General features: G+C 47.6%; 1 protein-coding gene and 1 long non-coding RNA gene across 7 annotated transcripts in view; one reads left to right on the top strand and one right to left on the bottom strand.

Annotated features, from left to right (window-relative positions):
* Positions 1–4,846, bottom strand: part of RCOR3 (REST corepressor 3) — a 36,542-nt gene extending 31,696 nt beyond the window's left edge. For 3 of the 5 annotated variants that reach the window (XR_004644973.1, XM_034764545.1, XM_034764548.1), the window contains exons 1-2: positions 4,555–4,846; positions 3,891–3,947 (exon numbers count right to left, since the gene is read on the bottom strand). Coding sequence is in view for 3 of the 5 variants with exons in the window: in XM_034764545.1 (XP_034620436.1) it covers positions 3,891–3,947; positions 4,555–4,696 (199 nt within the window). In the remaining 2 variants the exon portion in view is untranslated. Of the gene's footprint in view, positions 1–3,054; positions 3,115–3,890; positions 3,948–4,233; positions 4,257–4,554 lie in introns of those variants that run through there. The other 2 variants (XM_034764547.1, XM_034764546.1) reach the window with 2 other exon arrangements.
* Positions 3,921–13,643, top strand: LOC117874434. Of its 2 annotated transcripts, none has more exons than XR_004644974.1 (3): positions 3,921–4,218; positions 12,124–12,200; positions 13,467–13,643. It is a non-coding gene; the product is annotated as an uncharacterized LOC117874434 (long non-coding RNA). The 2 variants fall into 2 exon arrangements; XR_004644975.1 differs by lacking the exon at positions 3,921–4,218 and adding an exon at positions 11,620–12,022.
* Positions 13,644–13,898: the final 255 nt, after the last annotated feature.

Genomic DNA, 13,898 nt, shown 5'->3' with positions numbered 1-13,898 from the left:
TAGACTTGGAATGACACCTGTTAGTTTTGAATTAATGTTAATAGCAATTACTTAGGCACACAGGGGGGACACACTGAGAAAACGTAATGGGTACAAAACTGAAGACTCTGGATTTGAAGTGAATACTACTCTTAAAAGGATGTGTCAACTTCAAAAATACACCAAAGACAACTAACTGAAAGGGCAGAGAAATTTGTTTCAATTTTACTTTGTGCCTTCAACAGCGCTTCGTATGTAGTCAATTTCTCAGCATAGTCAGGTTATTTGGTTTGGGTGGGTCTTTCACTCAGAGACCGGGAGAATGGACATTTTAAAAATAAATAAGCAAGCATCTCTGGAAAAACTGGCAGAGGAACATGTGGGGGGGGGAGGTATAGTATGTGAGACTAAATACATTTTTAAAAAGCTGAGTAGAACCTGTTCTGAAGAGCTTGTACTGAATATAATGGGGAACAAAAGAAGAGCAGTTCTGATACAGGAGAATCTCTGAAACAAGGACAATTAGGGCCATGAATACTTAGATAGGACCCATAAAAGGGTCTTAAAAGATAGGCAATATCTTAAAGTCCACATGGGGCTCTTCTGGACACACCTGTGAAAGCTCCAAAAATAAATGGATCAAGTTCAGGTTGTAAGCCTTGCTGAACTGCAAATAAATCAAAATCTATCAGATTTAGCAGAAAAGCCAGACAGAGGACCATCCTTCTCCCTCCTTCTTCTAAATACAACCAAAACCTTTCTCTGCTGCCCATCTCCTCTCCTTTCTTCCTTGAAATACATTCAATTGACTCATGAACCACACAATGACCCATTTTCCAACACAGCAATTTCTTTATCCTCTCTTCCTGGAGGAACCCAAGGGCCCATGATATTTAGAAAAGAAACCAGCTTCATGATATTGACACTTCTATGGTGTCAGTGGGATATCAGTAAAAATAGGGGCTTGTTTGATATGGGGTTGAGGGGATGTAGGACAAGGACAAAGAGACTTCAGTTTTAGAAGACGTAGGAAACAGAATGAGTAGTTCCAGTGACAAACCAGCAGGAGATGACAAAATCTGGTTCAGTTGGGCAGAAGAAAATCAAAAAGGTTTATTTTGGTAATTGGCTAATTTCAAAATTTAGGCCAGTTATATTGTCAGAACTGTTTCTCCCATCCAATACGTTTCTTTTATTCCTATTAAAGCGGTATTCTTGTGTAACTGAGGTGTTAAAGTGACAACTACATTATGTCTCTCCAGCTGTTCTATTTAACGATAATATACATGTAGTTTTCTTTGGTCACACAATAGATTATTTCAACATTAAGGATGTGATCATTTTAAAAAAAAAAAAGTTGTCTGACACATTGACCTCCCCTCATGCTGCTCTACTCTCAACCAGAATCCCCTTTTCATGTTCTACAATGGCATGACAGCATCAGTACTAACTCTGAATTTTATGACAACTACTTAAGATCTAATGGAGTCCATCCAATTATAATACTTAACATCTAGTTTACCATTATCCAAGTGACATAACTATAACAATTAACATATTTTGTCATTTAATATAGCTATTTGCTCAACAGAAATAATTTGCAACGATGTAATATTTTTAAAATTTTGATCAAATGAAGCTGAGGATTCGCTGCTCACACATGCATTCAAAATCCATTTGTTTTGTATGTACAACTATCAGAGGCCAAAACTGGGTGTTAGACTTTATAGGCAGTTTTAATCAGACACTGATTTTTCTCACTGTTTTAATATAATTAAATTTTAAATATCAATTTGATGGCTGCCTACATAAAAATCTAATGGCGTGCACCTAATTAGAGCAACATTTAACACCTCAGTATACTCTTCATAAGAGGTCTCTTAATGCCAAGACCAAAGACATGAGGAGAGACAATTAGCTTTAAAGCTGCAGTGTTATATTTAAAAATAGATATACATTTAACTTTAACAGGCATTACAAAACGTATGTCATCTTATTTGCTATTAACAAAAAAATGTTGATTTTTCACTGTTTTTAAAAACAGTGATCACTCCACAGCATGCACAGCTTTGTTACAGCATGATGTCTGGCTTTCAAACTAATGATGCCTCATAAACCTGATCAGAAAGGAGAACAATTGTTCAGATAGATTTACAAGGCAACATCTCTTTTGTTAACACACAGCCTCACTAATGTGGTAGACGTTTATTCTTACAATTCATGGGAGCAGTCATTCCAAGTTTAACTTTAATTTTGTAGTACTAGTATCAAGACGACAATGCAGGAGACATTTTAGAAAGATTTCCATTACTAGTTCAGAAACAGTGAGAATTACAGTTCTTCTAGTTACAAAAATTTTCAGTAAGTGGATATAAATCTTTAAGTTCCTTCCTCTAGAACTTATGCATAAGAGGCAGGAGTACGCACAACCCTAAAGGCAATGCTATATTTTTGGATTCTAAAGACCATTAAAAATATGTAACATTTAGTTTTTTCACTAGTTAACACAACAGAAATTGTTTTCAGAGATCACTTTTAAAATGACTCCCATCCACTTATAAGCTCCTGAATGCATACAAATTAATTTTATGCTGGTAATTTCAATTCTACTGCATGTATGCATAATATATATGGTGTTTAAAAGAAAAATTTTAATTGCAGAATTGAATGATTTTGCTGTCCTATGAAAGCTGGAGGATGTTCTCTCTTCACTACCCAGTTATTTAAAGTATTAAAACAATTGTTAAACATTTTGCTTCTCTAGGTGGCCTGTAGGCACTACAAGCCTAGACTGCATGCCAGGAGTGATAATTTTTATCTGTTAAAACAAACACGTTTAGACTTACTAATGTAAACATAATAAGCTTTAACCATAACACTATTTATTAACACAAATAGAAACCTGAAGTATGAAATAAGGTACTAGTTTCCAGAGGACACCTCCTTACATCCCCCAAATTCCTAAGGGATGTACCCACTCCTAAGACAAAATCATTTTCAAAACTGCTTCCAGACCCAAGAAGCAGGCTAAGGGCAACTAGTCCCCATCGACAGAAGCTCCAACTTGGGAGGTACCATGGGAGGAGCTCTGGCCCAATCCTCTTCCAGGCAGGAATCATCTGACACCAATGGAGCCTGTTTGGAGAACAGGAAAGTAGACAGGCTTCACTGTGACCACCACAGCAAGACTGACAGATGCGCTTAACACATAATTACTCTACTATAAATGTACACAAAATAAGTGTCTGATGTTCAGCTTATTAAGACCGAATGTCAGACTGTATATGGCTAGCCGATATCCCTTTCTTCCCCCACCCTCTGTGTGGGCAAGAGAAGCTAGGCTGCAACAGTACAGATATTGAGACTACTCCACCTTACAAAACAAGGTGCTTGAAAACCCAGCAAAACGGGTCTACATTTTAGAGGTGTTAGAACAAGTTATCCGCTGTTTCTGCAAAGATGCAACTCCTCCCACCTCACCCCAATAGAGGTAAATTAAGAGCATTATAAAGCAAAGATTTTTTTCATTCCCTCTTGTAACCTGCAACTCCTGTCTACAATGGGGGGGAGAGGGGGTGAAGAAGAAGGAGGGAGGGAAGAGACACTGATGCTTTGTCTGTAGCTCTGCCATCCAATCTTGGTAAATTAAACACAGCTTTCCCCCTCTCAATGCTTTTCTCCCCCTCAGTCACACAGCAGATGCTGCCCCTGCAATGCTCCTGTGACTGACATAAAACAGCAAACACAAAGCCTAAAAACAAAAATCCACCTTAACCTTTGCAAATGCAATGCTCCCACACAGTATTCAAGTGAAACACACACACACACCCCTCTCTATTATAAATCATATTCACCCCCATTTTCAAAACAGCAGCAACAAGATGTCACGTTATAGTACAAAAGCTATTTACCAGGATCAAAGTCGGGGATTCGAGCTTGATATTCTGCTCCGACCCGCATTCCTACATCTGCAATGCAAGAGAAAACAAATGCATTACTGGGATTTTATCTTTAAAGGGCGGGAGGATGAGAAAGGGGATGATATTTAAATGAAAACTGGGACATTCAGCGATCTAGACGGTCTGCACTCAATCCGAAGCTACCAACAATCTTGCAAATTCAAGGGCCGCTGCCTGCGACCCTTGCGCTTCAAAAAGCCTCCAACCGCATCTCCTCCAACAGCGATGCAAAATGAGAAACCCCTCCCCCCCACGGATGAAGGTCTATTACTTAGTGAAGGTGGGAGTTATTTACGGGAATTCTGGCGGTCCGCCGCAGACACTCCGCGCAGCGCCCCGCACCTCCACCCCAGCCCCACATGTGCAGTGCGGTGCAGCGCACGCACGCGCTGGTTGCCTAGTGCGATGCGCACACGCGAGCCGTGGCAAGGCACCGCGCGCGGCCGCCCGACCTGCACGCGCGCAAAGGTCTGAGATGCGCAGTCCCCCGCGTTGGCCGGCGCAGACGACAGCGCTCGTGCCCTGAGCAGCGCTGCGCAGCGCAGCGCTGCGCCCCGCCCCCTCCCCCGGATCAGCCTCGCCCTGCTAGGCCCGGCAGGGAGTCCGCGGCTCGTACCGTGCTCGTCGCCGCTGTCGCCGCCGCCGCTCTCCGGCTCCGAGTAGTGCCCGTTGGAGGGGCTACTGCTCTTGGTGCCGTTGGGGGTCGCCCGGCTCTTGCCCCCCAGGAACTCGGCTCCCTTCTCCATCATGCCCGGCATGGCGGGGCGGGGAGCGGCGGCGGCGCTGCCTGACGAGGGGGAAAGTTAAGACGGAGCCGCCATATTGCCCCCTCCCCGCCCCCGCTGCTCCAGCCGGCGCCTCCGCCCCCTCACACTCTCCCCCCCTGCTTCGCCCGGCGCGGCCCCTACGCAGCCCACGGCCCGAGGATCGCTCCGCCTCGGCCCGGCCGGATCTATCCCCGAGAAGGAGGGGCAGGGGAGCGGCGGAAGGATTATGGTCGGCGGCGGGCGTTCATGGTCGTGACCATTAGCTGCTTCCGCCCGATCTCCCTCCGGCTGGGAGGTGGGAACTACTTAGCCCCTGGCCGCGCAAGGATCGGATGGGAGGGGGGAGGAGCGAGCAACGAGCGCAACGGCAGAGCAGCCTCTGCGGCGACAGGAACGTGTCGCGGCTAATCCCCGCCACGCACCGCGGGGAGCTCTGCTGGGGCGGGAGAGCTCGGGGGAGGGGAGCGACAGGCTGCGAGCTGGGCGGGGCGGAGTGGGAGTGATGCAGGCTCTGAGCTGTGCCCTGGGGGAGCTACAGGCTGCGAGCTGTGCCCTGGGGGTGGTGGGGGGAAGGGAGCTACAGGCTGTGAGCTGTGCGGGGTGGAGTGGGAGTGATGCAGGCTGTGAGGTGTGCCCTGGGGGAGATGCAGGCTGTGAGGTGTGCCCTGGGTGTGTGTGTGTGGGGGGGAGCTACAGGCTGTGAGCTGTGCCCTGGGTGTGTGTGTGTGGGGGGGAGCTACAGGCTGTGAGCTGTGCCCTGGGTGTGTGTGTGGGGGGGAGCTACAGGCTGTGAACTGTGCCCTGGCGGGGGGGTGGGGGAGGGAGAGATGCAGGCTGAGAGCTGTGCGCTGGGCTTTGATGTGGCAGGGGAGTGCTACAGGTGCTGACTTTCTCATTTTCCCTGGGGGTGATCGACTCCTGCTCTGCCCCCACTCCACCTCTTTCTGCCTTGCCTCTTCCCACCCCATTCTGCCCTGAGTGCACTTCACACGCACCGCCAGCGCCTCCTTGCCACTGAACAGCTGATCCATGGCTAGCCGGTGGCGCTGGGAGGGAAGGAGAGAGGGGGAACAGCTGATTGGCAGGGCCCGCCAGTGGTGCTGAGCACTCACTATTTTGTTCCCGTGGGTGCTCCAGCCCTGGATTCAGCGCCTATGGGGAGTGCTGTATACTGTGTGCATGGGGAGGGTTGTGCTGGGCATGAGGGAGGTCGAAAGGAGGAGAGCGGGTGAAGGAGGCCTCCATACAAAGTAGGATAGTGGGCCTGAGTTCCACACAGCCTGGAGATGAGCAATGCCACAGAGTAGATGAGAGCTGAGCAGGGTGGAGAGCTGAGCAAGGCCAAGCTGCATAGAATAGGAAGCTAATCAGGGCCTGCAGGGGTGCATCCAAGTATCGTGCCCCTTGAGCTGGAAGTATAATTTTGAGCTCCAGGAGACATGCCCAGCTAGCTCTAATCCAGCCAGCATGCTAAAAATAGAAGTGTGTTAGCAGTGGTGGGAGGGGTTAACTGGCCTGAATACGATCCCATCCAAGACACTAGGTGTGAACTCAGGCAGCTAGTCTGTCCAGCACTGGGCTGCCACAGATACGCTTCTATTTTTAGCCTACTAGTTCATCAGAGCTAGCCCGGGTATGTTTCTTCGAGCTGGAAATTACTCCTCTAGCTCAAAGTACAGGCTACCCTGGGAGCTCTGCAAAGTGGAGGCAGCTGAGTAGGGCTGAGGTGAAAGGCAAGATATCTTCATAGGGATGCAGGGAATGAGTTCTGCACAGCATGGGGCAAGGAGAGCACTCTTAATAGATGATGGGCACACAAAGTATGACACAGAAGGATTAGGATGAAGGAAGGGGAGGAGCAGTGAGGTGAGTAGTTGCACAAGTAAACATAGTCTAGATGCCTGTTAAGAGTTTTGCTTTAGAGGAAACAGATCTCTGCATCTAGGGCAGTGGGTCTCAAACTGTGAGTTGGGACCCCAAAGGTGGTTAGGACCCCAAAGGTGGTTGCAACCTCATTTTAATGGGGTCACCAGGGCTGGCTTAGACTTGCTGGAGCCCAAAGCCTGAACCCCACCACCTGGGGCCAAAGCCCGAGACCCTCTGCCTGGGGTCGAAGCTGAAGCCTGAGGGATTCAGTCCTGTGTGGTGGGGCTCAAGTTACAAGCCCCCCCGCTTGGGGCTGAAGCCTTTTGGCTTTGGCCCCCCAGCTCAGGGTGGTTTAGCTCAGGCTTTGGCCTCCCCCTATTCGAGATGGCGGGGCTCAGATGGGCTCAGACTTTGGTTCCTCCTCCTGGGGTTGTGTAGTAACTTTTGTTGTCAAAAGGGGGTCGCGGTGCAATGAAATTTGAGAACCCCTGGGTATGGAGTTAAGCAGAGACTGATGGTAGAGGACTTGGGCAAAGGTGAGAGGTAAGCTAGGGAGCCAAGGGTTAAGAATAGATCACAGGTTGAGAAGGGGAGAATTCTGCAAAGGGGATGAGTGAGTTCAGGAAGGAATGCTAAATTGGGGTTTGGGCATGGGGGGAGAGCGCCTCAGGGCAGCAGAGACTGAGATGAGCTGAGCATAGGATCTAAGAGGGTGACTAACATGAAAAGTCTACAGAGTTGGGGTGCAGATCACAACATAGTAAGAGCTATGCAGAGCAGTGGGCCTGCTCCTACCAAAATTAAAACTCATTGACTGCTGTGAAAGCAGGATTGCACCATGTGCTGCACTACAGAGTAGAGGATAGGGGTGTGGAGATTTTAAGGGTATGTCTACACTGGCAGAGTTACAGCGCCACTCAGAGAGCGCTGAAGGGAAACCACTGTTGTGTGTTCACACTCTGTTGCCTACACAATAGAGTGTTCACACTTGCAGCAGTATTCAGAGCGGTGCACTCTGGGCAGCTATCCCACAGAACATCTCTTCTTCTGCCACTAAGAGTTGTGGGAAGGTGGAGGGGGTCGTGGGGCATCCTGGGTCCTCTCCCAGTGCCCTGTGATGCATTGCTTCGCATCCCAGCAATCCCTGTGCTTCCGTCCACATTTGGTGCCATCTCTCAATGGTTTGTGTACTGCGCCCTCTGCCTTTTCAGTCTGCAGGAATGGATCCCAAACTGTTGGGTGTTTAACAGACATTATTGCAAGCTGGTCCAGAAAGGTGCATGACGCACGCATCTTTCGGAACACTGGCCTGTTCATGAAGCTGGAAGCAGGGACTTTCTTCCCGGACCAGAAGATCACCGTAGGGGAAGTCAAAATGCGCGTTGTGATCCTTGGAGATCCCGCCTAGCCCTTAATGCCATGGCTTATGAAGTCATACATGGGACACCTTGACAGCAGCAAGGAGCCATTCAACAACAGGCTGACCAAGTGCAGAATGACTGTTGAGTGTGCTTTTGACCATCTAAAGGCCATCATTTGACCATTTAAAGGCCCCCTGGCGCTGTCTATATGGGAAGCTGGACCTGGCCGATGACAATGCTTATAGCCACATGCTGTACGCGCCATAATATTTGTGAAGGGAAGGGTGAAAGCTTCACTCAGGGCTGGACCGCTGAGGCTCAGCGCCTGGAGGCTGAATTTGAACAGCCAGAGACCAGGGCTATTAGAGGGGCGCAGCGCAGAGCCATAAGGATCAGGGATTCCTTGAGGCAGTGATTTGAAGCTGAGAGCCACTAATATTTGTTGCTATGCTCGGGAGTGCAGTGCTTGTAATTCTAGGAGGTGGTTGTGATTGGTGCAGTTGATGCAGTATGAAGGTTTAAGATAATTGTCTGTTGCTTTGCAGGGCTCTGTTTGCTTTCAATTAATAGAATAAAGATTGCTTTCAAACCAACACAATTTTTATTAAAAAACAACAACTGGAGGAGAGAGTCAAACAAAAAAACACATCAGCACTGAGGGGGATGGGGGAATGGAAGGTCCCAGGAGGAGGTGGGGTCCTGGGATGGTTAAAGATTTGTGTATGTCCAGAGATTGTATCCAACCTTCTCCTTTGTAGTACAGTGCAGCGGGTACTGTACTTCAGGGCTATACTGCAAAGAGACAGGTGTTGAGTACTGGGAGTGCGCAGTGCTGGACTGGGATGGGGAGGAATGGGATGGCGTGAGTACAGACTGGTGCCCAGAGGTTGATAAGAATGTGTTGGCAGCGTCTGGGGGAGGGTGGGAAAGAGTTTTGCGATGGCGCCTGCAGGGGGGGTGGGAACAGAGCTAGTATCGCCTGGAGCATGTCCACTTGGAGCTCCATAACATTTAAAAGCCACTCTGTGGCTTCATTCTAGTGTGCTGCGTTCTCCTTTCGGTCCCTCTTCTCGCTGTCCCGCCATTCCTTCAATTCCTGTTTTTCGGCTGCGGAGTGCATCATAACGTCACGCAGAAAGTCCTCCTTAGTTCTCTGTGTCCACTTTCTAATTCTGCGCAGCCGTTCAGCTGGCGATAAGAAAGGGGGTGGCTGGGCTCCCAAGGTCATCTCTATGAAGCCAAAACGCAACGTTTTACAGAAGCAGTATTGTTTGCAACACATAGAACACTAATTCAGTGATTTAAAACACAGCCACTATTCACATAACTGTCACTAACTGGCTGACCCCAGGCAAGCACACATGAGCCACAAGACCCCCAAAATGGTGAGTAGCCGCAGGGGCAGGGTAAATCAGTGTTCCTGGACCCTACTGTACACTGGGCACGTGTCTCTTAGGGAGAGCCAGCACTGTAAGGGTGGCCTGATAGTCATTCCTGGCCCCACATTTTCCACGGGCTGTGTCCATTATGGAAGATATCTCGCTGCTGAGGGTGAGCAGGGAATCAAGGGAGGGTGTTCTCCAAGACTGCGGCTTCTGCCCTGGCCCTTATGCGGCTCACCTGTATGCAGCAATGGTGTCGTGTGTGTTGTTTTCTCTCCCCCGTGATGGCACAGTGACACATGAAAGTTACCGTTAATGGGGCAAGAAACAAAGCACCATACAGACACAAGCCTGCTTTCTACAACCCTCCTGCCCCCAGAAACTCACTTCAGTGATTCCCAATATCAAATCAACGTACCAGGGGCCTCCTCTCCTGTTTGCACTTCACCAAAATCCGACAGCTGTGACTGGCTAGCCTCATCCGGGGTAGAAAAGAGCTCCTGTGTACATCTCTGACCTCTGGGTCGTCCTCTGCCTCTGGGTCCCCCTCCACATCCTTGTCCAAGATTTCATCCTGGCTCGATCCAATCTCGACTGGCACATGAGCCACGAAAGTATCCACAGTGGCCTTCGCAGTGGAGGTGGGGTCGCCACTGAGTATTGTGTCCAGCTCTTTGTAGAGCCAGCAGCTCGTGGGCGCAGCACTGGAGCAGCAGTTTGCCTCCCGCACCTTGGGTTAGGCGTTCTGCAGCTCCTTTACTTTTACCCAGCACTGCATTGTTGTCCCGGTTGTGGCCCCTTTCTGTCATGCAACGTGAAATCTGTCCGTAGGTATCATAATTCCTACGGCTGGAGTGCAGCTAGGACTGGAAGCCTCCTCTCCCCAAATGCTGATGAAGTCCAGCAGCTTGGCATTGCTCCAAGCAGGGGATCGCCTCGTGCATGGAGCAGGCATAGCCACCTGTAAAGATGTGCTGAGACCACTGCACGCATCACTGAGCAAACAGGAAGGAGACTTTCAAAATTCCAAGGAATTTACGGGGTGGGGATGACGGTTGGTGCCCTGAGGGCAGGGCAGTAGAGTTCAAACCGATGACCAGAGTGGCAAGAACAGGCATTGTGGGACACCTCCAGGAGGCCAATCACAGCACAGTAATCGACCAGGATGTCTACACTGGCACCACAGCGCTGTAGCCCCGGCACAGAAAGCTGTATGCCTCTCGAGGTGGTTTTTTTACAGCACTGTAACTGTGCAGTTTCTGCGCACTAAGTGGGTTGGCAGCATGTACACCTCAGGCGTTACAATGCAAAAAGCTGCTTTACTGCGCAGAAGCTTGCCAGTGTAGACAAGACCTAAGTTTACAATGCTAATCTTAGGAACAGATAATGGAGGTGGGGAGCTTTTTCTCATAACTCATTTCTTTTGATATGATAGAATTTTACATTCACTTTGACCAGATGTAAATAACTACAGAAGTTGCAACTCTGGTAGGGTTACCATATTTAAAAAATAAAAAAAGAGGACACTCCACGGGGCCCTGGCCCCACCCCTTTCCCAACCCCTGGCCCTGCCCCAACTCCGCCCCTTCCCCACCCAACTCTGCCCATTCCCCGCCCCTTCCCCAAAGTCCCCGCCCTAACTCCCCCTCCTCCCTCCCAGCCACGCGAAAAGGGCTGCCCAAGCGCTACCGGCTTCACGGTTTGCCGGGCAGCCCCCAGACCCTCCGCCCCTGGCTGGTGCTTCCCCAGCGCAGCTCGAGCCCGGGAGGGGAAGCGTGCAGCCGGGGGCGCAGGGTCTGGCGGCTGCCTGGCAAACCGTGAAGCCGGTAGTGCTCGGGCAGCCCCCATGCGCCCTCCCAGGAAGTGCCCAGGCTCCAGTTGTTCTGCTCCGGCGGCGCAGGGTCTGGAGGCATGGGGGCTGCCCGAAGCCGGAGCGCTCGGGCAGCTCGGCTCTTAAACAGAGCCGAAGAGTCAGGGGAGGAGCAGAGCAGCCGCGGGGGGGAAGTGCCCGGCCGGTATTTTCCCGGACATGTTCGGCTTTTTGGCAATTCCCCCCGGACGGGGGTTTGATTGCCGAAAAGCCAGACATGTCCAGGAAAAACTGGATGTATGGTAACCCTAAAGTCTGGAGAAGCACAGGCCTGAAAAGTTTTGTTAAGCTCGGGTGAGCTGATGAGCAGAACCAAAGCAGCATCATGAAAATGAGTTAGCAGATCAATAGTTCCAAAGGACATACTCTTTGTGTATGAAGTATTGCTTTATTTTTTTTCCCAAGCTCTGCATGTTTTCTGTTATGCAGAGCTACTGCTCTCAAATGCTTTGTTACTACCTTCCATTCATGTGGATGTTTGCAAATTTCAGGATGATCAAAATGAAACTCCAAGCCAGAGAATAGGGGTGAACTTCAATCTTTATGCATATTGAGAAGGGCTTCTCCCCATATGGACTTTTCAAAACACTCTTCTAAGCAAAATGAGGGAAATATTGCTATAAAAGAGCAGAACCAGAAATAACTCTTAAGAAATTTTTGCACAAAACATCTTAAGTGGCAACTAATTTTGGGTGACCCAGTTCTTGAGTGCTCAACTTTAGACATCTAAAGGCTGATTTTTATTGTTTTGTTTTTTTTTAAATGCAGAACATCCACATTTGCAACTGAAGTCAATAGAAGTTAGGGGTCCTCAGCACCTCTGATAATCAGCTCCAAGGTGTCAATCTTAAAATTAATAGACATTTCTGAAAATGTTGGTTTAATTGTTTTGTTGATGCAAAAATCAGCAAATAGAATCTAATTTCTGTTCTATGCCAGAATTGCTGGGATTGAACAACTCGAACGTACCAAACTTCATCTGACTGAAATGCTGGTGATTCATTTATGTCCACTGGGTAAGAATACTAGCTGTTTTAAAGGTGCTATATTTTAATTAATATAGGCCCTCTAACACTGCCTGCCCTCTAAAGCTGGCCAAATTTTTTTCTCAGGATCCTAGAACTCAATGAAGTGCAACCTGTGTGAAGCCAGCTGGCAGCTTTACACTGGGCACAGGGGAGTGTCAGGGTAGTTTTTTTGAAGCCAGCTTTTTCATAACTGACCAGCCTGTCTTCACAGACCCCTGGGTATAGTAACACAGAAAGCAAGGGTTTTTTTGTTTTCATTTTTTTAAATACCTGCTCCCAACTGATCAAAATCTGTTTTAGCTAAAGATTGCAGGTGACTAAAAAGACCTTTGCTGAATGTAGTTGCATTGACAACCTATATGGTGTACAAGCTAGTACATAGGTGAAGCAGGCATACAAGAATTGTGTATTATATTAAAATATTATCCCTTTGAAAGGTAAACTTGTCAAAATCACTTCCTGCACTGTAACTTAGCAAATATAGGAACTATCATAGTGTATCAGACCCAAGGTCCATTCCAGCTAGTATCCTATCTCTGACTGTGATGAGAACCAGGTGCTTCAGAGGAAGGTGTCAGAACCTGGCAGTAGTAATAATACTTTGTTCTCTTATAGCATGTTTCATTAGTGGATCTCAAAGAGCTTTACAAAGTTGGTTAGCATTGTTATCCTTATTTTACAAATGGGGAAACTGAGGTACAGAGAGTAGAAACAGCATTACCTAGCTGCTGAGTGGGGAATAGAACCCAGGTCTTTTGAATCCCAGGCTAGTGCTCTGGCCACTAAATCATGCTGCTAGTATCCTCCCCACCTAGTCAGATCCTAGTCTCTTAGAGCTAGGTTTAGGCCCTGATGCACAAAATTTAATATCCCTTCAAAAAATGTGCTGCCATTTAGTACGATAATCCTGAATATTCTTGATATCCATGTACATATCTAACCACTTTTTAAATCTTGCTAAGTTTTTGGACTCAATGACTTCCTAGGGCAACAAGTTGCATAATTTAATCACACATTTTATCTGTTTTGATTTTCCTACCTAATTTCATTTAGTGCCCCTTGCTCTTGTTTTATGAGATTGGGAAAATCTGTTCTCTCTACCAATCTTTTCTATACCACTAATAATTGTATATATTTTTATCATGTCCCTTCTTTCTTTAGCATATTCCTTATTACAACTTGTTTAAATTTTTTTAAAGACTTTTGTAGGGAGAACTATTCATTTTCTCCTAATCCATGATTAACATGTTACAGACTCTCTTACAGCTGAGTCAAGCCCTGTTTTGCTTATCTGTTGCACGGCCATGGGAGATGATAGCTACAATAGAACCTCAGAGTTACGAACTTACGGGTCAACTACACACTGCGTTTGGAACCCGGAGTATGCAATCAAGCAGCAGCAGAGACTTCCCCCCACTAAAAAAAAAAAAGAAAAAACTAGTACAGCACTGTGTTAAATGTAAACTGCTAAAAAATAAAGGGAAAGTTTTTAAAAAATTGACAAGATGAGGAAACTGTTTCTGAGCTTGTTTCATTTAAATTAAGATGGTTAAAAGCATTTTTCTTCCGCATAGTAAAGTTTCAAAGCTGTATTAAGTCACTGTTCAGTTATAAACTTTTGAAAGAACCATAACGTTTTATTCAGAGTTATGAACATCCTCCATTTTCAAGGCGTTTGTAACTCTG

This window comes from Trachemys scripta, chromosome 3 (assembly GCF_013100865.1).
Source record: "Trachemys scripta elegans isolate TJP31775 chromosome 3, CAS_Tse_1.0, whole genome shotgun sequence".
NCBI classification, from domain to species: Eukaryota; Metazoa; Chordata; order Testudines; family Emydidae; genus Trachemys; species Trachemys scripta.
The sequence above is the reverse complement of the archived record's forward strand: the minus strand, read 5'-3'. Positions and strand labels throughout refer to the sequence as shown.